This window comes from Falco rusticolus, chromosome 9, assembly GCF_015220075.1.
Source record: "Falco rusticolus isolate bFalRus1 chromosome 9, bFalRus1.pri, whole genome shotgun sequence".
In the NCBI taxonomy this organism is placed as follows: domain Eukaryota; kingdom Metazoa; phylum Chordata; class Aves; order Falconiformes; family Falconidae; genus Falco; species Falco rusticolus.
In genome coordinates, this window is record NC_051195.1 from 23,671,084 (window position 1) to 23,694,889 (window position 23,806).

The 23,806-nt window shown below is 41.5% G+C and overlaps 1 protein-coding gene across 6 annotated transcripts in view; it reads right to left on the minus strand.

The window, feature by feature from the left end:
• The window catches only part of LOC119153923 (WASH complex subunit 2A-like), a 45,460-nt gene that overhangs the window by 16,155 nt on the left and 5,499 nt on the right, over positions 1 to 23,806 (minus strand). For 3 of the 6 annotated variants that reach the window (XR_005106261.1, XR_005106260.1, XM_037400911.1), the window contains exons 9-27: positions 22,332 to 22,436; positions 21,724 to 21,811; positions 20,422 to 20,490; positions 19,940 to 20,052; positions 17,690 to 17,762; positions 16,829 to 16,885; positions 14,666 to 14,830; positions 13,951 to 14,084; positions 12,390 to 12,482; positions 11,781 to 11,885; positions 10,288 to 10,404; positions 8,690 to 8,853; positions 8,116 to 8,227; positions 7,070 to 7,252; positions 5,844 to 6,026; positions 3,379 to 3,507; positions 3,090 to 3,185; positions 1,894 to 2,013; positions 234 to 296 (exon numbers count right to left, since the gene is read on the minus strand). Coding sequence is in view for 4 of the 6 variants with exons in the window: in XM_037400911.1 (XP_037256808.1) it covers positions 234 to 296; positions 1,894 to 2,013; positions 3,090 to 3,185; positions 3,379 to 3,507; positions 5,844 to 6,026; positions 7,070 to 7,252; positions 8,116 to 8,227; positions 8,690 to 8,853; positions 10,288 to 10,404; positions 11,781 to 11,885; positions 12,390 to 12,482; positions 13,951 to 14,084; positions 14,666 to 14,830; positions 16,829 to 16,885; positions 17,690 to 17,762; positions 19,940 to 20,052; positions 20,422 to 20,490; positions 21,724 to 21,811; positions 22,332 to 22,436 (2,169 nt within the window). In the remaining 2 variants the exon portion in view is untranslated. The remainder of the gene's footprint in view (positions 1 to 233; positions 297 to 1,893; positions 2,014 to 3,089; positions 3,186 to 3,378; positions 3,508 to 5,843; positions 6,027 to 7,069; positions 7,253 to 8,115; positions 8,228 to 8,689; positions 8,854 to 10,287; positions 10,405 to 11,780; positions 11,886 to 12,389; positions 12,483 to 13,950; positions 14,085 to 14,665; positions 14,831 to 16,828; positions 16,886 to 17,689; positions 17,763 to 19,939; positions 20,053 to 20,421; positions 20,491 to 21,723; positions 21,812 to 22,331; positions 22,437 to 23,806) is intronic. The other 3 variants (XM_037400912.1, XM_037400913.1, XM_037400914.1) reach the window with 3 other exon arrangements.

Consider the following 23,806-nt stretch of genomic DNA (forward strand, 5'->3'; position numbering starts at 1 on the left):
CTGCCCCCACACAGAGTAAAAAGTGCTGCTCAGAGTCAGTTCTGAAATGGGAGAGGGAAATAATATTATACATGCAATATAGAAAAAGTAATAGAAAATAGCCCATCTAAAAAAAAAAAAATAATTGCAAGAGTAAAGTAAGGAAGTAGAAGATTTTGTTTCAGAGAAAGCCATCAGTGAGGCAAGGAAGACTGGTTTTTTTTGAAAGTCAAAATGCCAATAAAGTTAATTACTTGTAGCTTTCCAATCCGAGATGAGGGCTCTTTGGTTTTAATTGGAACAGGACCTGCAAATTTCTGCACAGAATTACAGTGGATTAAACAAGTGGAGAAATTGTTATCAACCAGATTATAGTTTGCATTTTAACACATCTATAGAAAGCTGCTCACTGCTTACCAATTTCTTTTGAAGATATCTTGTTACCATCACATTCTTCTGCCAGAGCTACAGTCACTCAGTTTTCAGCTTCAGTTCCCCACATGCCACAGCCCCATCTTCATTACTACATTTCATTCCACCCTCCTTCTACCCAATTATTATACTTTGCCATAGTAACCCAACTTCCACCTTCTCCAGGTCACACAACACCACTCAAATCAAACTGTTACAGCTACCCTCCCTCCTTGCTTATTCTCTCCCCTAAGACCCTCTGAAGCCATGTTGCCCGATCATGATATAACTAACTTTTCTCTTTGTGACTGGCTATGATAGGGTCATAGGGATGCCAAGGGGGCTGCAAAAATGTACCTCTCGGCCTGCAAGGAAAACAGCTTCAGAGAAGTGAGTGCTCCTCTATAAAAAGCAGGCCATTAGTGCCAGAAATAAGACTAGACTAAAAGAGCAAGAACAGCTGTTTGGTCTGAAGACATGGGTCAATTGTAGGACTCAGGGATGAATATAATGAGCTGAGGTGCTCTTCCTAGGGCTTGCTCTTTACATGTTTGTAGTCTACATGGTTCTGTGAGCTAGTCTGTATTGCTGTTGGTATGATTGGGCAGTCAGAGCTCCTTCAGCCACACTGAAGTAACTGAGGGTTTGCAAAGGTTTGGACACTGGTTTTGGGGTGTTGATAGCATGACAGAGGAATCCTAGTGTCCAAGGAGATCATTCTTCACTTAAATCATGTGGTATTCAGCTGAACTTGACAGGCTGAGCTCATTCTTAGACCAGGCTGTCAATTGCTACAAAAAAAAAGGGAAGATAAGTGTGGTTCTACACTTCAAGGAGTACTTCACCATAAGGGAAGACAGGCTAATTACTAGCCCTACAGATTTGCTTTGTGTTCCTCAGCCCAGGGGAGAAAAAACACCACCCACCCTCCGCAATGAAAAGCAAATCTCTTACAGATGGAAATCCAACAAGCAGCTCTGGTGAGGCACAAGCCTGAAATCAGATCCAGACTGCCTCTCCCAGAGACCCTTGGTTCTGAAAGATTAAGGACAGGAGTAGGAGACATTTTGCTCACCATAAAGTCTCCAAGATAAGATTCTCAACAGCCACAGATCTGTGTTGCATGCCTTGATCTCCTTCCTGAGAAAGCCTACCTGTACTTTAAAGAGCACATTCACTCTTAACAGACACTGGCACTTCAGAAATGAATAAACAACAACCCATTTTCAGTTCAACTGGACCTGATGTATAGTTCTTCACTGCCTTGTACGTTGTCCTTTGAAGTGTGTGGGCAATGAATAAAACACTGTATCAATAGCATTTAGACTTCTTGCTAGTAACAGTGCACCTGCTGATAACCAGAGAGAAGTTTGGCCATGCATTGCCACTCTGCAGCCAGTGAATCCAGGCATTAGTTTTGATCTTTTCAAGACACATACTGAAAACAAAATGATACATCTTTCTCTTTGCATGCTGTTCAAGGCATAAGATTTAAGTACTTGCCTCTGTAGTTACTGCCTTCAGAGCTTCATCTTGTTTGGTACTTAAAGCATTTTCTAGAAGGTTACTGCTCTCCAAGGAAGGACCAGTACTGGTCTTAAGAGTTTTCTTCTCGGCTATTTTCTGAAAGTAATAACAGAACAAGTCAACATGAATTGGCTATAAAGCATGGTCTGCAGATTAAAACAAAAAACAAAACAAAAAAACACCACCTAAAACAAGCAAAGCTTTTTAAAATCTTGCTTCATCTGAGAAGAGAACTAGCCACATCTTTTGGCTCTGCAGTCCATAGCAGGCATTGCCTTTTGGCTCCGCAGTGACAAGGGCCTTCCACTCCTTCATTCCTACCTCAACTTTTGCTGTCTATGTTAATGATAAATGAGAGTTTCAACAAACTTCCAAATGCATACAGATTTCCTCATGCACAGGACAGCAAAGAATATAAAAGGCACAAAGCTAGCTAAGAAACACTGCTATTTTTACGTTTTCAAGCAAACAGGCTCCATATATAACTGCCAAGCACTAATTACTTAAGACCACCCCTTCCACAGTCCTCAAAGGAACTGTTTCCAGCAACTATTGCATTTTCCAGCCCAACTTCCAGCTATAGACATTAAAATAGACTAAAGTAAGAGTTGACTTCACTTTAAGCCAGATGTTTAGAGTAGCAGCTTAGAATGCGTGTTAGGACTTTGACCTCAGACCACCTGTAATGCAGTCTAGTTCATTACTGCAGCTCCTTGCCCTCTAAAAAGAATCCCATGATTCACAAGTATTCTAATACTGCATTCATTACCTTAAATCAAACCAACCTGCAGAGACTTTAATTAAATAAGCATAGTGCAAGGCTCATCAGTCAGGTGTGAACTACAGGAAAGCAATATTAGCAAGTTAAACAATAAAACCATTAAAAAATACAAAATACTAGTCTGATTTCTGCTCAGATGTGCTCTCTTACACCTAAGCCAGTCCAAGTGGTACACAAAACTAAAAAGAATCCAATCCTCTCATCCCAGATTTGGCAGACCTAATGCATCTGTTTGTTCCCTGTGTCTCCAGGGTCACAATGACCATTTCTATCCTCCCAAAAACACTTGAGATGTCACTTCACTTCTTGTGGGAATACATATGGGAAGAATTCCTTCCATATACTTTCCAATGCCTTTTATATAAGCCATTTACAGTAGAGGAACAGATACCGGAAGACTTGTTTTAGTGGTACTGAAGAGATCATCCTCATTGTCATCCCCAAAAAGCCCTCCTCCAGATGATGGCTTGAGGATACGGTTTGCAGGCTAAAGAGACAAAGAATAAAGAAAAGATGTGTCAGATCAAAAGCACATCCCCTCCGGCCCACGATGCCTGAACTGATGTTAGCACTTGGCCCTCCCTGGAAAGCAGTGACTGTTCAAACAAGGAACACCAGTAGGCTGTACACTTCAAAGACTGTTTTTAAATAGCGGGTTCAGAGGAGAATTTTGAACTCACTATTGATTTCTTGGGGCTGGCAAAGAGGTCAACATCCGGATCATTGTCCTTCTGAAGTTTGTGACTGAAGAGGAGCTCTTCATCTTGAAAGACTCCAGTGCTTTTGGGCCAAGTAGTTTTCTCAGAAGCCTGGAACAAGAGAAGAAAGGTCCACACAGTGAGAAACTCCCTCCCCTTAAGGAGTTTATTTACCTAGTGAAAATGCAGGTTGCAATTCACCTGAAGCTACACTGTGACCCTGGTAACAAAAATAAAACTTGAACTGCTAGTTAAATATTTTACTTTGACCAAATTTGTGAAACTTACTGTGTAAGTATTTGTATTCACAGTTCAATTTCACGAGAAGACATTAACCAAAATGTATCTGTCTGCTGACCTGAGATCCTGCCGCTACTATTTACTTGTAAAGCTTCCTTAGAAGGAAGAAAAAAAAAATTCAGTATGTTACCATGAGTGTGCAGTAAGGTTTATATTTCAGTAGTAAGGTTTATATTTCAGTAAGACTTTAATGCCTTGAATTTTTCAGCTGAGGGTGCAGGTCACAGAAGTGAGAGGAAGAGAATTTGGTTAATTATCTTTCTAAGGTACCTTTTTAAAAGAAGAATAATATAATAAAAAAACCCCCAAACCTAAAGCTGAAGGCCTGTAAAGCTGTTACTGTCGCTAGATTCTCTATTCTCCTCCCACTAAAGCAACCGCACCCCCACAATGAAGAACAGAACATACTGTCTGCCTTTGGCAAAGGCTTGTACTTTCCAATTTGCTGGTGCTGGGGAAGATTGACAGTCAAACATACCAACTTATCAGCCCTCCATTATCTGGCAAACCAACCAGTATCAGTTGCTTGGACACCAAAACCAATGTCTTTCTATGATCATGGTCACTGTATGCACCCAGGCTGATTTTCAAAAGGCGAAGGGCCCCACTGAATGTCTAGGTAAAGGCCAGTATCTATGTTTCACCACCCAGCTGTCTCTTCAGGACCTACACAAATGAAAGTATGCCTCTGAAGAGCGTGACTGAACATCCAGTAGCATAACATCAGACTCAACTTCCAAGCAGCAGGAGCAGTAGTCATAAGAATAAAGCTCAATTCTCCTCAGTCCAAGTCTCCAGCAGCCCCAGAGGGCTGCCTTCTAGTTTCCAGTACACTATTTTTGGTGCATACCTGTCTTAAGATTTCTATTACTGCTCCATTCTCAGCCTCTCTGTGCACCAGCTTTAATTTTGTATCAAAAGTCGGGTCACATTTTTAGAGCACTGTAACTGCTGTTTATGCCCAGATAAGGAAAGAAAGCCTAATAGACATCTCAAAGTATCCACACATGAAATTCATGCTAAGCCAAGATAAGCAAGGAAAATAGTAGCACCTTTCAGATTTGCCTATCAAAAAGATTGAGTTCCTAAACTACCTATTCCAATTTTTGCATGAATATGCATTTCAGTGAAACGCTTAATCACACTTATATGTTGACAGCTGAGTGCTTTGAAGGATCTGTATCTTCCCAAATTGATAAGACATATGTGGCTTCTTGCAACCATCTCACAATGTGCCCCCCAAAAAACCCCCAAACATAGGATATACTCACAACAAGTAAATAAGCACTCAAGCTAACAATCCATTTCAGCTCAGAAGCAGCTATAAACAGGGATTTTACTCCAAGAGACATCTATTTCATTCAGCTCCAGCAACTTCCGAATAAAGTGTGTATAGCCTTTAGGGCTGACAACTTACTTTACATGGTCACACTAAGATGACGAAACTTTGCAGTATACTGTAGTATAGAGTATGTACTTTTTGACATGACTTCAAACTTAAAGAAAAAAAATTTGGTACATCTGCATCAAGTAGGAACAAGAACATTAACATGAATTCAAGGATATTGCTCCTGAAGATTCAAAGTCTACTTCTTGATGGTATATGCTATATCAGGGAAGTGAGACAGCAAGTATACGGCAACTGGAGGCTTTTTAAAAAAAGTGAATGCACATATTTGAAAAATAAAAGTAAATACTGAATTAAGATGACTCTTGCTGAAGCTAAGTTTGCAGGCATATATCCACTGAGCAAACTTCAACAATATAAAGAAAATAAAGGGATAAACCACAGAGCTTCAGAATCTACATCCTACTTCCTAGTACCTCTGACCCTAAGGGGTAAATGTGGAATCAGTTCTATACAGCAGACACCAAGTAGCTGCACTAAAACATCTGTACAGAATTTCTTTTCGTACTAGCATGCAGCAAAATGCTTTCGAGTTAGTGGGATGGAAAACTTTACAGAAGGATTCAGGATCATGGGGAAGAACAATAATAATTTATCACCCAAGAATCTGAAAGTTTAGAAACAGAGAAAGATTAGCCTCCAAGACACAAAGAGAGAGAAGGGTAAAACCAAAACCTTGCCTAGAACAGCAAAGGTAGAAATACTATTTCCTAGTGTTCAAGAACTGCCCTAGACTCACCACACCAATTTCTTTCTGTGCGCTTTTAATGCCGTCATCATCTTCCAGTCTTTCCTCTTCCTCCTCCTCAAACAAGCTTAACACTTTCTTAGCTTGGATCTTGACATCCTTCTCCAGAGCTGGTGGTGATGCTGCGAAGAGATCTGAACTGCTGGTTGGCTCTAAGGATGTTGCTGCAAAAGGCTACACACACATAAAATTAACACATCAGCCTGTTATTTAGTTCAGGTTTGCCCCAAAACCCACAAAGCTTTCTTGGTTAAATGCCAGCAGTGGTCAGAGTTCTGCAGTTTATTACCAAGCAGACAATTACATTCAACTCTTTTTTTCCTAAATAGACAGAACAGCAACATGCAGATTAGCAAGAGACAGTAGATAAAGAAGAGAACACACTTTATGGCTCCAAAGGGAACAGTTTCCTCCCGTATTGTATGCTGTAGCACTGATGGTAAGCAGCTTCCTGCACAAGGTTTCCTCTTCATCTGTATGTCGGGCTGCATGTGCACCACATGGCTGCATTAAGCAGCTCTGCCATTCTCTCTAAGGTACCTAGTACATGCAACTTGGGATTCTTTGGAGCGGGCAGCACTACCTGAACCTGGAAAGCACTCAGGAAAGCACAAAGCATAACTACTCTAGAAATTAATCAGCTGGTAATTCCCGAACAACCACTCAGTAAGACCATGCCCAAGATTAAGTTCTGCTGAAGCTTCTTCAATAATATACTCAATAATACACATCAATACTGTTATCTTAACAGTACTGCCCAGGAGAAATTCACAATGCTGAAAGCCACAGCTTCCAACAGGCGGTAGGTTGAAACGAAGTTACTGAGCTTGAAGCAAAGCCTACATATTAGTATAGCCTATCTTTTAAAGGAAAGCTCTGTTCATATGAATAAGGATTACCCAACCCACTCTGGAAGAAAAACAAGATTCCCCCTTCTCTCCCCTCAAGCCCACAAAAGCCCCGAAACAAACAACCAAACAAAAACCCAAACAATACTCTCATCAGTGTCAGTTGGGAAACAACTTTTAAATGCCATTTAACCAATTTGCTGTTTGACTAACAAGTGATTTTGATAAATGGAGACAGAGTTATTTTCTCTTTGGCAACAGAATAGGCAATTTAGAAAGAGAATTCTGTCCCAGAGCAGCACTGTTAGATTGTGTTATTTTTTAACTGAACATTACCAAACTTCAGAATAACGTAAGAAAATTTCTCACTTTTTCCTCTGTTTTCCGCCCTGCAACATCTTTTCCTCTAGGCACAGGAATTGCTCCAGGCTCTTCTAAACACCACAGTGTATCTTCTACCTGGTTAGACTTTGCTGCTCTGTCTGGCGTATCTTTTTCCTCTTTTTCTCCTTCGTTAAAGAAAGGTGGTGCTTCTGCTGGTTTTACCTTTGCCTGCAAAATTAAGAACATGTTGGTGACACAGAATTGGTGGGTATATAAGAAGCATATACTGCTCTGGGATAGCAGTCTCAGTTCGCCTGCTGCAGGGACCTAGGATGCTGGCAACATGCTTGATTTCTACTTTCCTCCCATGCAACATTCTGGTTTGTGACTTTTGATTTCTAGTATTACAGGCTCTTGAGTCTGCTTGAGGAGTGCCCAGAAGCAGCTGCAAGCTTAGAGCTGATGGCCTGGGAATCTTGCCTTGTCGGTGCAGTTCCCTGTGACTGCCAGGAGCTAGACAGTGGCTTGCCTGTTTCTTCTCCTATTCCCAGGTCTAATATCTTTATGGACAACCACTTTCCAAGTAAGCAGAAAGGCAAGGAGGCAGAGGGGAGGGGGCAGCACACACACATGTACAGAAACTTTCACTACAGCTGTGTTAAGCTTTTGCAACTCCTGCTCTCAATTCCAAAGCACAAGAGGATAGCACAAGCACCCTCAACAGAGGGCCAGTAAAAAGCCTGTACACACATCTGAATTGGCTTGGGTTGAGGTCACACAAAAGGGTGAAGCCCTAGCTTCACAGTCAGCAGTAAGCTGTTTGCTCCTTTTAACAGTATTTTCTGGTTGACAACTCTCAAAACATCCTCAAAAAGGGCTTTTAGCATAAACCAAACAAATTTAGGGTTAGTGGTCAAGAAAATTTTGAACTCTCTATTAGGCTGATGGTAGTATGAAGTTTTAATCTAACATTCATTCTGCCCTGTTCCATCCTCTAAAACAAGTTAGACTTATATTCAGTACTTAACAAGGAAAACAGACTATAAAAAGACTAAGTGTTCCACATTAGTTTTAAAAGAAAGGGGAGGTACCACTGCAGCTTTAGCAGCTGAAGGAAGTAACGTTGATTGGGAGCTGAAGAGAGATTCTCCATTAACAGCATCATCTTCAAACAGCAATGATACCTTCTGTGGCTTCCTTTGGCTGCAGTGAGAGAGAGGAGAAAGTGGAAGATGCGGTGCAAAAGTTTCAGAAGCCATGCACTGCATCTGTTTAAAAGTATCACTTAGGACCACCATCTGCAGCAAGTGGTCCCAGATACAGGACTCTGCTTCCTCGCTGTCTCAATAGTTCTACCACCCTCCCTTCTTGTCTGCACAACTTTCTACAGAACTGAAGATAAAAAGAGGTCAAAAGGATTTTATATTGCAGGCATGGAAACTGAGAACCCAGCTCAGTGGTGGCAAGGAGAATGATCCACCACAGATACAAAAGGGAAAGAAAAGTCCAGCCCTGCCCATTTCCACTCACACACCACTACTTCCTCCTCAGTAGCAGTAGCAAGGGACAACACCTGCGATATGCCTGGGTCCATTTGGTTTTGAGGGTGCTGCTGGACTGTTCTGACAAAATGCCCCACCCCCCTTCCCCTCCCAGGACTGTCACCTCTCTTTAGTGATTGCAAATAAATCCTCCTCATCCTCTTCCTCAAAGAGGCTTGTCTTCTTCACAGCTTTAGCCTGACTGACAGTGCTAGCTGGTTTTGCAGGGTCCTCTTTTCGGTCATCTTCAGAAGGAAGTTTAGCTGGCTTGGAGACATTCCAGTGTTCCTTAAAAATAAGGAACCCTTAAGTTTTCTCTTGTCTTGGTCAAAGCCACTTTCCCATCTTCTCTATAAGCAGAAATACTTTAGCATCTCGGCAGTCCTTGCATCTCTCTGCTAGCTTTTTTTCCTGCCTTTGTGTTAGCCACTGGAACCTGACATTGTTCAGGCTTTGCACAGGGCCTCACCGCCTTTCAGCATACAGCATTTGCCCAGCAAAACAGGGTATATACACTTTACTATTATAGTTGCTGTTGACAACTGAGGTTAGTGTCAACTGCTGTGACAGGAGTAAGGTCACCCAACAGAACCTGATTTGATCCCCTAAAATAATTAGCGGGTTTGATGTATGGGGAAAAACCAAAAAAACCCAAGAAAAACCACAACATCCACACTCAAGGCATCTTATTACTATAGTGCATGATGCTGTACTTACTTCCTCAACTTTCAGCCACAGTACTTCCACCACCCCACCCCACCCCGAGCTAGCATTTAATCAAGCCTACCCACTGAAAAAGTCAAAAATCTACATTAGAAGGAAACACTTCTGGGACTGGGAGTTTTCTGGCTTGTATGCTTTCTTATTCCTAGCATTTCAAGTTGTTCGCCCCATTCTCCCCCTGTGTTTGTCCCCTTTCTGAAAGGGACCACAGGTGTGTTGAAATATAAACTTGGTTTATTCTACATTAAGATAAAAATGTATTAAAGATATTACTAGTATCCACTAAACGAGCAATTACAAGACAGATAAAAATCAAGTCTACATGAAAGAGTAATCTTGCAGAGTGGGAAGGCTAAGAAGAGTCTGGATCCTATTCATGTGAGTTAATTCAGAGACTTCCCAGACAAGTTTTTAATTTACTTAGTGTCTCCAGCTTTCATTTAAGATGCAGGACAACAACTAATCCATCCCTAGAAGAGCACTGCTCTCTGGGAAGCCTAGCTATTTATGTTTCACTTTCCCATCCCTAGATTTAAAAAACAAACAAACCAAAGCCAACAACAAACAAAGACCACCAAAACCTAAGCAAACAAAAACTCCACCCCAAAAACCCCAAACAAAGGAAAACTCATCACGTATCAACCTAGAACTGCTAAACTTTCCTTACAGAAATTAAACCAGTAAGAACAAACATTTTTCCCTTTTATTATTTTCAGGTCAGATTTGCTGGCAGCAGCCTCCAATTGCTATTGATTTTTCTATAAATTACACTGAAAATAATGATCTTCTCTTCCACATGACTTCTGTAACCTAGGTCCTGAGATAATTTGGGCCAAGAATCAGACAGCTTCCTCAGCTGCACACAAGTCACAGGATTGGGCTAGGCACGGCATGTGGACACAGCAGAGTTTGACTGTGTTTCCCGTCTCAACAGTTTTATGCTCTTTGCCCAGCATAAAGCCCAATAAACCCTTTCAACCAAATCTTACTCCTCAGTACCTCCTCATCGCTGCTGAACAATAAGCTGGAGGTTTTCTTGAGTGGCTCTGACTGTTTTGCTTTGTCTTCCAGGGTTTTTTCCTGGTGCTTCTTGGCAGGTACCACACCAAAGAGATCCTTAAAAAAAGATTTAAAAAAAATAAAGAAAAAATCAAAAGCCAAAACCACAATGAAAAGCTCACTGAGAAGTCATTGGCATGCAAGACACTGTTGTCATCCACTTCTCAGTTGAGCAGGATAGAGAAATGGTGATTTGTGACCCTTTTTGAAGACAGTGTCAATTGTAATACAGTATTCTGGTACAAGGAATTCTATGCACGCGGCATTGAATATACCCAGAAACATGTAAGCATGCAGCCTGGTTTTGGTCCACAGATTCTCCACCATAAGGCTTGACCAGCAGCCAAAACACGCCTAATTCTGTTGCACAGCAGCTAACACAATGAGGCACTGTTTCTACATTTACATAATGAAACAGAGAATGAATCCTGCTCTGAGGGCGGGCAATAGGCAAGCTGAACCACTACCACTGGGCAAACGCCAAAACTTTTCACCTGAAGATACTCATGCAGATTATTATACAGGCATCAGAATATACAAAAGCATATGCTGACTTCATTGACTTCACCATCTAACACTTATTTATGCTTTTCTCCACTAAACTGGAACTTCAGTTCCATAAGACAACCTTCATGGCAGACACTAGATACCTTACCACATTACAAAACGTTTCACTATCCTGACAGTTGCTTCTTAACAGCCCATATTCAGAAGGGTGAGCTGGAAGCAGCCCTCTCTTGCACAGGAAACTTTTATCTGAGTTTGCAGAAGTCCCTTATCTTATGGCTCTGAGCAGACCTCCTGTTTGCCTCAGCTTAAGGCTATAGAGTAAGCTAACTCACAAAGAAGGCTGCATGCCCAGAGCTGAAAGCTCTTTGGAGTGTGTGTGGGAAGAAGAGGGTAAAAACATGAAGAGAAGCACACACTAATCCAATTTTGTAAAGCTTCTTGTACAAACTGTGCTCTGAGCTGTTTCTGCACTAGCAGCCACAATTCTTACACACTGAAAAGTGAGAAAGAAGGAATTCTCCAGGCATGACACAAGAGAAACAAGATGTCATTCATGTGGCTAGGTAGCACAGACTAGGATAAAACAACTTCTTGAAGCTCATATTCATTCTTTGGCTCAGTGTTTTCTCTAGTCCTATCAGAGGGATAACATCCTTCACGCTTAGGTCCAGAGATGATATGCGCTGACTACAAAATACTACAAAGAGACCAGGAGCTCACAAGAGTCCCTACCACCATTCTTCTCCATAACGCTGTCCACATATTCAGAATTGCTACAAAATACTAGATTGACTTAATGCTCTAATTTAGTGCTCCATTTACAAGCTTAGTGCTGTAAACTTCTGAATATTTCCTGCTGCATTTGCAAAAGGCTGTGCAAGAAGATTCCCACACACAGGCAGTACCAGCAAGTGGTACCTTACCTCTTCATCATCATCAAACAAGGAAAGTGGAGCTTTTGTCATGGACTTGCCAGTGGGGAGAGATGCAGCTTTGGACTTCACAGTTTTACTTGATGAAAACAAGTCCTGCGCAAACCAAAGAAATGTCAATTTGCAAAGCAATGATGTACGTTTAAGAATTCTAAATGGGACATTCATGTTTTTCCTTTTAACAAAAGCATTTATGTGCCTGTGAAGTATGGAAAGAATGTCTTACTTAGATGCACCATTCACTTGCAACTGCACAGCTTTGCAGATTAATCGCTACCTAGAAGCCGAGGACACAAGATAAAAACATCCGCAGTCCTTCAGGTTTCTTGCTTTTGATTCACTGACCTTTCCCCTCTTTGGGCTTTCAACTTATGCCTGTGGGTATCACACAAGTTTAACTTTCTGAGGACAGGGAAAACATTCCCAGGGGTTTCACTCTTGGAGGAAAAAGGAGCTCTCAGGATGGCTGGAAGCGGATGTATGAGTGTCAGAGTTCCCAATCCTACAGATAAGTAAGCAGTCCCCAGGAAAGAGTGAGCCGAAGTCAGCGTGACTCAGATACCAAGGATTTCCGTAGGGATTTATTAAAGAGATACTCACTTCAGAATCCTCCTCATCAGAGAAGAGGCCCCTCTGTTTTCTTGGAGGTGTTTCAGATAAAGGCTTGAAGTCCTCACCTGAAGATGGTCGACTCTTTAGGACAAATAAAGACACTGTATCAGCAGCCATTTAGATTCAGTAAGGGCAGGCACATCATATGACCCTTTCTAAGAGGCATGCCACTGGTAGCATCCCAGCAGTTGAAGGGACAGAACACAAGCTTGTCACCGATGGGCTGAACTCCAAAACTGATGTGCTGAGTGAGTTCCTGACATGCAGCCTGAGCTCTGCACAAGTGACTTGCAGGTCTTACCATAGGCCTCCCCTCCCATCACGACCCTTCTCAACTCAAAAATATATGCAGCAACTCATGCCTGGCTCCCTCATCAGTTAAACAACAAAGTTTCTTTCAACAAGTTGCGTTTTGCAAAGGATGAGGGCAGCTGTGCCAGCCATCATTTCCTGCATTAGCACAGCACAGCACCAGCCCGCCACCAGCTATATTGCCATTAAACTCAGAATGATTCCAGACACAAGCACTACTGTCAGCAAGCTTGAAGTATAAAACCAGCCCTCACTTCCTGACAGAGCAGGGAGTGCTGCTGCTGAATCAGTTTTCATCCTCTCCTCCAGGAAAGCCAAGTGCTATGAGATCAGAACGATGGCACTGGATGACCTCCCACCACCACTCCTGCTCCACTGACCACGGATACTCTTGCACCGCACCACAAATAGAAGCGGGCTTTGGCCCTTGTGGTCAGGTGCTTCTCCTAAGGCAATATGGAGAAAGTCCTACAGCAATTTCCATTAGACAGCCCCAGCACTGTACCGTTCTCAGTCCAAAAGGGAGAAGAGTCCCTGTAGCTCATTATATTTAAATACTCCTTGGACAGCAAATATGTTAAAATGAGTATATACAATCCTGCCATAGAAACAAAGAGCATTACTGTTTTCCTCAAGACACTGCTCTGAAAATGAAAGTGGAGTGGGCGTTAGGAGGCTCTCATAACTCTGTCCTCGGGACAGCATTTATAGCTTTCTATAACTTAAAGAATTTTCAGCTGAAAAACAGCTCTTTGAACACTCCAAGTATTGTATATGCTTAGGTAGAACCATGACATCCATCTCCCTCTCCCACAGTATATACAAACAATGGGTTACCAGTTAAGTTGCTATCAGCAGTTGGCATAAATGGAGACACAGTCTCCACAGCACAGAACCATGACATCAAAGGTTCTTAAGTCAGGCTGGTTTCATCTCAGCCATGACCTTTATAAACATTCTTTATTATCAGAGGCTAATCTTTTTGCTCCCATTTCAATCCTGCCTTAATAAGATTCTTCCAGTCAGTGCCCACACAAGAAAAACCTCAAATAAACCCAAAAATCGAAGGGCAAAAGGCATTTAAGGACCCCTGAAGCACTCAGGTCATGGAAGCCCCTATGAACCTAGTCCTGTTTCACAAATATGGCACTTCCATAGTACATGGAAAGACTACTTCAGCTGCATTAGTAACTCTTTCCTAAAACCTTAGCCATACATTCCATTTATATGCCATTACCTTTTTTTCCATGACTGTCTCCCTAGAGCTTTCTGTTTCTTTAGTTGTGCCAGCAACCACAGGAGGAATGGCAGCTTTTTCCTTGAATAAGTCACCTTCATCATCATCATCAAATAGGTCAGCTCTGGACTTGACTGCATCAAGAGACAAAACACACAGGGAGCGATGAGAACACAACAGCCACTACTAAACACAGAAGATATCAGTCTCAAAAGATACCATGATTCCTTTTTAGAGATGACCAACATCAGGAGTCTTAAGACGAAAAAGCTAGACAACCTCTCAAAGTGAAACACCGCTTACCTGAGAGCACTAATGAGAACGCAGTCAACAGGCACTGGGGTAGACTCAGTTGGCACCTCTACAAGCAGTGTTTTGTATTGGCTTGGCACCTCTAAATGCCTAGAGCCTGCCAACAGGGAGTTGGGTCAGGCACCTGTTGGGCACAGGGACTCAAGGCTGTGTGAATAAAGCCTGTAACATTTCCCTGATTCAAGTCTAGATACTGCCCTAGCAGTAGGGGCGTCCTAAGAGAGGAAAAGCGGAGAGCATGTAACAAATCAGTCCCATACCACACCGAGGAAAAGAAATAACAAAAACAAAACAACAAAAATAACCCTGCAGTGATGCAGGTTTGAGTTTTGTAACTCACTGGTTCCTATAAATTTGAATTCTGATTAATGTTTAATCTTTCACTGCACATGTATATAGGTACCTGAATCTGGAGGCTTTTTAGTTACTCCCACAAAGAAGTCATCATCGTCATCATCAAACAGAGTAACTCTCCCAGGCTGTTTAGGAGTTTTCTCTGTGCTCTGTGCTGCAGATTTCTTGTCTTTTTCCACAACTGCAGTGGAACTAATTAACATATCACTTCCTCCTGCAGGTCAGATGGGGGTGGGGGAGAGAATAAAATACAAACCCAGAGATCATTGCCAGAGTTACCAAAACACTGAACTTGTGCCATAGTAAGCAGAGCCAGGCAGAGTTTGTGTCCCAGCAACTTTTAACGTGCTCCTGCAACAATGCTGCATCAAGAGGATTAGCTAGAAACTTCCTGATAAAGCCAAGCCACAGACAGATGGCCCCTCGCTCTCACTGCAATCACTTCTTCCTCAAACATGCTCATCTCCCCTAGGAACAGCAGCCAGGCTCTGTGTTAAAGCCAGAAGACCCACCAGTCCCACACTGTTGCCCCTACGAACTTCTCAAACCAGGATCCTACTTCACTAATGAGTAAGCCACACCATTGTGGACAAATAAAAGTGCTTGACGAGAGGAAAGGACAGCTGACTGAATTCTCCCAAGAAGCTGCACTTGTCATGCAAGACTACTAGCAGTACTGCAGTATGAGGCTGTCTTTGGTGCCAAGGTTCCTGCATTCTTCAGATATGGCAGTGATCAACTACAGTAAGTCGGAAAAAACTGTTTCTTCTACATCTGGTGTATGTCCAGCTTCTACATGCATGTTGATAGACTGTCTGCAAACACTTCTAGCATTTTTGGTTAAAACTGGCAGCCTGGCTCTAAGCCTGTCTTTTTCCTTCTTATGTATAGATGCCTGGAAATGATGGGGGTGAGGGTGAAGACTAAGTGAAAGTTTGGCAGAAAGTAGAACTGCTTTTTGGTTAAAATTCAGCACAATGCACGAATTTTGACCAGTACAGCAGCAGTTTGTTCTAAAAATAGTGTATCACACCATTAGAAAGTGCCACAGGATTTACAAGAATACAGCCACAAAGTTTGATTAATTACTAAACATTCTCAAGTTCCTAAACAAACTGTTCACTGGGAATGTGCTCATCAAGCAATTCTGAAGAGCAAAGGAGCCTCAATCTTGGTTTTTCTCTGGTGACTTTAGCCTGGCTACGAGTTACTGAGAGAGAACAACCGTAGACTTTGAATAAATGCTGCATGTAATTTAATTCCTGATGAACTAGAACTGTTACAATGATGAGAAATACAATGCTTACGCAACAGTACCCCCAAGAAAGAACGAAGGATAAAGAAAGCCTCAATCTGCTGTTTTAAACTTTGCTACCAAGTCTTACAATTATATAGAATGACCACTGCTGATGTGTATCTTTGATCCTGGAGTAAAAAGGCTGTATTTGTATACACCCTACTCTAAAAATCATGCTGACTGAGAGCTCAGTCAGACTGAAACCACAGTCTTAAAATAAGCCTTTCTTAATAAATGGCAAAATTAAGGTAACTCAGGTGAAGACCCTACACACAAACAGAAATCGAAGTCAGTTGATTCTAAGAGACTAGTGACATATGTTTCTTTTCATTGTGCAGCTTAAAGTCTGAAATGGAGCAGAGATCTTTTTTATTATTCTTTTTTATTTAGCTCAGAGATCTGGTCCTTCCCCAAGTATGCAGATCCTCCTCATCAAAAATGGAAAACGAAGATTGGTCTCATTTACCTGTACACAAAAATGTAGGAACTTGATGCTTAAAAATGTTCTGCTAACCCAAGTGAATATGACCAAATATGAAAGATCAAAGTGCATTTCCTTCTTGGAGTACAGAGGGAAGGTGTGACTGCATGCACTGCAGACTTAAGCTGTATAGTATCAGCTAAACTAACACACTTTCTTAAAAGTTCATAGCACAACACTGGAAGTTGACATCAGCTAATATCTGCCATCAATTATATCTACCTCCAGAGGTTGTAGAGAATCTTGATTATCCATAAAGCATGCTGCAGTTCAGGCTTAGCATGGTAGAAGCATCTGTATTTGTCACTAAACATATGATCAAGCAACGCAGCGCTGCTGTATTTGGACAGTTTTCTTCTTTAAAACCTCCCCAGCAGGTTTTAAAGAACAGAGCATTTTATGCATGAAGCGATTTGCTACTGAATGAATCATACCTGGGAAAAGAGATACTGCACCTGCAGGAACTTTCTTTAAGGACTTTGTAGAGGACACTGAAATCATAGGAAGTACAACACAAATGGAGGCACTTGTTTTATGCTGTCAAGCCTTCAGAACTCAACTACAAAAATAGGAATCTGAGAAGTCTTCTGAGCTCTGTTTTTTTCCCTCAACAGTTCAAACCTCTTTAGACCTTCTCCTTGAACTTCTGGTTTTTTGCAGATATATGTAACAGTCTAGCTATTTTTCCTCCATTAAAACTCCACAAAACAGCCCTACTAAACTGAAACTTATAAATAAGATATACATTTACACATAGCATTATTTACAAGAGTTTACATTAACACACTCAAAACCAATTCAATACAAATCACGCTAAATAAAATGGCTTAGTCTCCCATTCCATATCTGAAAATTCATCAAATACAGTGCTTCGGTAAAAGCTGCTGCAGTACAGGATGTGTGCTCAGACTCCTTAAAGGTCTAGATATGCAGCTAATGGGAAACTCAGACATGCATTAATCTGCAAGAAGAAATCTTTATTCCACTCAAACCCAGAACTGGATCCTGCAAAGTACTCTTCAGCAGCAGGAATCCAGTGCATGCAGAGAGCTCTGCCATCATCAGTAAGGACATCCTTTCAGCTCCAGGAGAGTAGGTGTGTATAAGAGATCACAGTGAACAAACACATTTAGAATTCAATGAAAACACAACTGTTCTCTATCAAGACTGGGGAGAAGAGACTTGCCAGCAATTGCTACTCCGGACTTTCTGGTTTGGAAACAAATCAGCCTAGCTGCTAGCAGTGATAAATCACAGCACAAACAGGACTACAAGAGGCAACAATTGGTTCTTACCTTCACTTACTGGGACTTGCTCCTCTCCCTCTTTTGATTCTTCTCTTTCTGGTGCTTCAGCAAAAAGATCACTCTGTAGATAAAAATGCAAAGGGGCGGGGAAGTGGTGAATTTGTTTTTTGTAGGAAAAGATAGCTGCTGATTTTTCCACGTCAAATATCCACTTTAAGCCAAGACAGAAGAGGTACCACTCCCTTCTCAAAAGGACGTATACACATATAAACTTAAACCTAGGTACTCAAGTGTTAATTTGAGTGCATACATTCAGAAGAGTAGCTTTCTGTCTTCTAAAGTTTAATTTACCCTGATTATCAGTTTGCTTACTGCAGAGAAGAAATTACCTGTTATTTGCACATCTTCAAGGGTTTACACTATTAATCTACAGCTGTTTAGGTCCTGATTACACCCTTTTAAGCTATCTTATTGGAGCTTATACAATAAGGTTTGAAGGAAGAATTCAGGCCAGGACAAACACAGAAAAACTCATGAACTTCACAGGGTTAAGATGAATGATTTATATTGTTGCTAAGGAGATGCTAAGATACCAGTAACATGCAGAGATATACATGATATCTCAATCTCAAAAGCATTTTGAAGACAAAAGCATTTCAGGAACACTCTCGCAAAAGTCCTTGTATTTGGGTTGCAGTTGCCCTGTGCCAATCAACACTCAGAATCACAGTCTAGATTTCCAGGCGACCTGCAGATCTTGTGAGTACTGGCCATTTAACTTCTTGAAAGCCTCCCTCTTACAGGACTTTGGGTATTAGAAGTTGCCTACCTGGAGACTCAAAACACATGAACTTTGTATAAAGTTTTGTGGAAAGAAGGCAGCAATACTTAGGAAAGGGTAGGGGAGCACAAGGCTGCGGCAGGGATGTCAGTGATTAATTGCACATCTGTCAGTTACTATTTGCTTGTTGACCTACTGTGGCTGCCTTCTGGTACAGTAAGGCCTCCTCCATTGCACAAGGCCAGTGACCCTTCCTAGACGATTAACTTTCAGGTAAACAGAAAACCAAGAACAAGTGTATGCAGGCAGGCAACAATCACAGACAAATCTGCTTGGCTGTCCTGTGTTTACAGGATGAGGAAAGTAGTCCTGCCATTTGCATCTACACAGGGATGGCTTGCACTATCAGATTACTTCATTTTTTTTAAAGCTCTAGGCTGCCATTTAAAAAGAAAGCATGTCAGTATTTTTTCAATAAAGCTGTGTTTGACTGGAAAGCATTGCATAGAACTGTCCTCTTCCCTTCACACAATGCCCCTCCTCTTTGGTGCTTCTTGGCTATATTCTAGTAGATTGGCATGGTAAGCTTAAGGTCAGCTGTACATGATTCCTCCTTGCAAATTTCAGTCTAAGAGCCTCCTCAGCTCCAAGGAACACCTGACCTTTGTTCTAGTTGCAAAGAGGAACACAACATCCCACAAAGGCAAGAGTTTGGCTACTATTCTGGACTAACCTTGACTGTTACTATCAGATTCTTAAATCTTAAGTACCCCTGACACCAAGTTTCTATATCCTTTCACGTGCACAAACAAGGCTAAAATAAGGTCAGAAATAACACTTTGTGCCATTCTTTTATCAAGTCAGCTCTAGATACACAGCACAAGAATAAGGTTAAAGTGAACTTCTATTGCCAACACAGGTAACCCAGGAATTGTACAATAACTAGGTGAAAGAATACAGCATAATTGCATAGGGAACTTTTAACAGCACAGAGACAGAGAAACCCAACAGCATCACTGTCTGGATATGGTATGTGAAAGATAAAAGTGTGAAGAGCATCATACTCTCTTTTCCTCTCAAACTTCTCCCACACCCAGGGAGAAAAAGAAAATGACAAAATTCAGTACTCTCACAGGCATTTTATAAGAAATCTGCTATTTCAAAATAAATAAATTGTACGGCACTCGAATTACCTTCACAGAAAAAAGTGAGGAGGTGAGTAAGCTCTGCTGGAATTAGAGCCTGCCTAATGTAATGCTAGAACCATACTTGCATCTCTCACCAGCACCACTGCAGAAGAGCAAGCTTTGTGCCAAGGGGAATGTAAGTACCCCACTCACGTAGTTCTGTTTCTCCACTGGAAAGCTATACTGTCCCAATACACTTGAATATTACCAAGAAACAAAATGCTGTTTCCCCTCTCTGCCTTACAGAAGTGGGAATTTGTGGGGATCTTCTGTTTGGTTTTAAAAAGGGGGACAATTTCTATCAATTTCTATCCTCTCCAGTGTTCTCACCTCTTCATCATCAAAGAGACCTGTTCCACCACTGAAGAGGCCACCCCTAGAACCAAATGGTGTGAAGTCTTCATCAGTCAGCTTAGGAGGCTTGAAAATGTCATCATCTTCATCTAGAAGGCAAAAGAGCTAAGAACTGTGGTGGGGCTGACCGAGTTTCAGGAAAGGGGATTAAAGAGACAATCAAAATAAAAACTGGTTTGATTCCAACCCCACTTATAAACATGACACAGAGAAGCTGCTGTAGACAAATTGGGTTGTATGTGGTTGATCCACAAGACCACATTTAAGAAGGAAGTCTCACTAAGCCTGTTTCTAGCCTTGTTTTACATGCACATCACAACCTAGATTTGTTTACATACTCACCTTGAAGGATGCTCACTAAAATCCCACCCAGTTTCTAGGGTAGACGCCACAATTTCCTAAGCGGTGTCTTACAATCCAGCCCACAATTCAAAAAGCAAGAAAGGATGATGTCCTACCATCCGATGGAACTCTAACTTCCTTCTTCTCTTCCAGGGTTTTCCTTGTTTTGGCCTCTGATGACAGGGCTTCAAGAACAAAATTTCAAAGCAAAAATAAAATACTGCAACTTTACTGGCAGTCTGCAATTAATCTATGGTAAAAAGAACTAAAAAACCAATCTAACCAAGCTGACCTGTACGTTTTCATATGAATCAGCCCACTGGAGCAACTGTACGAAGTACCTGTTCTAAAATTATCACTTAAAATTGCAATAGCATCATTCTGTTAGGCACTATGGGTTCAACATACTTGCTCACATACAGACTAGCGTCACCTGAGATGTCAGAGACCAACACAGCGTTCCAGGTGGTACAGATCCCACACAGAGCATGCGGAACCTTTGAGCATCTCAAATGGCTCCAGGCATAGTATACCTTGATTCAGCTACCAAAAGCAAATCTAGAGTTTTATTTTCTTTGGCCCTACCATCACAAGGCTATTTCAATGAACAGAAGACTTTCCTGTAACCAAACAAGGCAAGCTGGTATGTTTTATACTGATATACACAGACCTAGCCTGATTGTTTGAACCGTGAAAGAACACTCACACACACTGTTCTTGTCTATTCATGTTCTCAAAATTACAGGTCAAAAACTCACAAGCACTTGCCAACTTAATTTCAGCCAGCTATTTTCAACTGCTGTTTTGCTGCAAGAATAACTACTTGAGAGGTCTCCCCTCTTGAAAGTGACACAAAAGTAAATGCAGTACTTAATCTAAAATATCACAGAAAACAGCAGCAGGGAAAAGTTCCTCAAAATGCAGTATATTTAAGCCAAAAAGAGGAAAACCAAAAAAACTACACCACGTGAAAACATCAATCGACTGCTTGAGGAGTTTTCCACTCTAGAGCTCACAGAAAGACTACAGTGACCAGCACTTTCCACATACTTAGTTGAAAAAGGGGGAAGTACATGTGATGAAACAGGCAGTTTTGCATGTAAAAGAAGAATCAGATTGGAGAGAAAACCTTTCCAATAATACATGTGCTTGTGGAGTGGCGTATCTCACCTGAAAGCAGTGTGTTGTCCACTATAACACTCAGTGAATTCCAATTCAACACCATAAATTATGGCCAAAAAGTTTCTCAGAACACAAAATAGTGCCTTTAATTCCTCTTGTTGGGCTTTCACCTAATACATATTCAAATAATAGATCTGTGTAACTTCACATACTGTTACACAGAATCTCTTGTCCAGCTCTCTCACAAGCCCCCCACTATCTCACCAGCACTTTCTAGAACTAAAGAGCTAACTTACATGAACGCTCTTCATCCTGTTTGACTAGTAGTTCTCCTTTGATTCGGGCTGCCAGCTCATCTGCAAATGATGTTGGTCTCTTCTGTTTCTGAGTAGGGACAAACAGCAGCATATTCTTTATATAAAATCCAGTCACCAACTTGAAGCAACTGCAATTATAAATATTGTATTCTACAGCCTCATGTGTACAATATCCTGTCTAGACTTTGATTGAAGCCCTCAGAAGAAGCAATACACCTTTCTATCAAGAAAGCAATTAAAAGATTATGCATCAAGAGAAAAAAAGAGCCATTTCTAGTTCCTTATGACCACATAATCTTTAATGTCACCTCATTTTGGGAGCAGGACAAGCAAGAAGCATTTACCGCACACAAATGCAACAAGTATATTTTTTAATGACCTTTAAAGACAGCTTCAATGCCATCTTAGGGTGCAGGAGTCCCCTAGTTTAAATGGGTAAAGCCTGAACAACCATGTTGAAAGACCATTCAGGATTTTTACACGATCTTATCCCAGATAACTGAGCACTACTATTATAATCCTTCTAAGGACAGATTTTTCATGAGAGAAGTCAAATCTTTCTCTCCAGGGAGGCAACAATTACTTACAGGCCTTGTGCTTTCATCCAAGCCTCCATCCTCATCATCCTCTTTGTCTGAGTCAAAAAGATCACCGCCGTCGTAATCATCTTCATCACTCATTTGTGCCGTCTTCTAAAAACAATAATACCCTGTTGTGTTCTCCTGAAGTTGGCATATAAAACAAGCACAAAACTACATCTGCTTAGGTAACATATTCAAAGCAAACCTACTGAAAGGAGGGAAACATTCAGCCAGTTTGGGGTACTTCACAGCTTTTGAGAGGTAAGGAAGGAGTCCCTTTAGCTCCAAGCAATTGATGCATTCTCTAGTACACCTCTGTGCTGTGTCACTGAACATTTCTGGACCAGAGGTGCAACTGAGGACGCTAAGGCTCTCCTCACAAGGAACATACGGCTACTACACATGAGCCTTAAGTACTTGGGCTGTGCTGCTTCCCTTAGTTATGAACTCCTCTCCACTAAAGACCTAGTATTTAGCCTTAAATTGGGAACTTGTGATTAGCTAGGTAACAACTGTATTGTCTTGAGTGATTCCCGAGGTGGATAGCAGAATGACAAACAACACATGCCCACATCTTGGCTTCAGTCATGTCAGTAAGGGGATTAAAAAGATGAAGTGAATGGTGAGCTCAGGGCTGGCATGGACAAGGGCCCAGAACTGAACTAGATCACCAAGAACCCAAAGATAATTGCTCATCTGAAAACACATGAGGCATACAAAATTACCCTATGAAGGTTAGTGTAACATCTGAGTGCTTCTGTAACATTGGTTTATTAACACACAGATTAAAAAAGGGTTGCCTTTTGAAACTTTGGGTTTTGGCAGTAAATCATTTTGGATTGAGGATCCCCACGTAAAAGTCTTTTGCAGTGGCACATTAAACATGGGTAGGATTCTTTCTCCTACTACCAACTAAAGTCAGGCTTCAGTTTTTCATTTTAATTTGTTATCCAAATGGACATATTTTTCAAACATTTAATACTGTTCACAGCTTTGATTTCATGTCATACCCAAACTGCACCATTCCTTCCTTCCTGCATAGCAAGTTTAGAATTTTAATTATAGACCAAATAATCCCACAGGAACCTAGTTTTCTTTGGGTAGTTTCTTTGAACTCTCATGGCATCAAAGTAATCTCTGAGGAAAAGACACACCAGGTAATGCCATCCCACATATGTATTTCATCTAATGATGGCTTGCAAGCATGTCTTTAAGCCCAACCCAGGTTCAATTTCACAACACAGAGCCATCTGGCCAGGACAACCTTCCCCAAGTTATACAAATCAGGCTTAACCAAAGTTTTTAATAGTTAATTGTCTAGAGCTCTTATCGCAGGGGTCCTCAAACCTTTTAACCAGGGGGCCGGCGCGCGGATGAAGTAGCAGGCAGCCATCTGCGGCTGCTTGGTTTCCCCACCAACCCCCAGCGGGGGGCGGGGGGTTCTGTAAATACTGGGGGCCAGATTGAGGACCCTGGGGGGC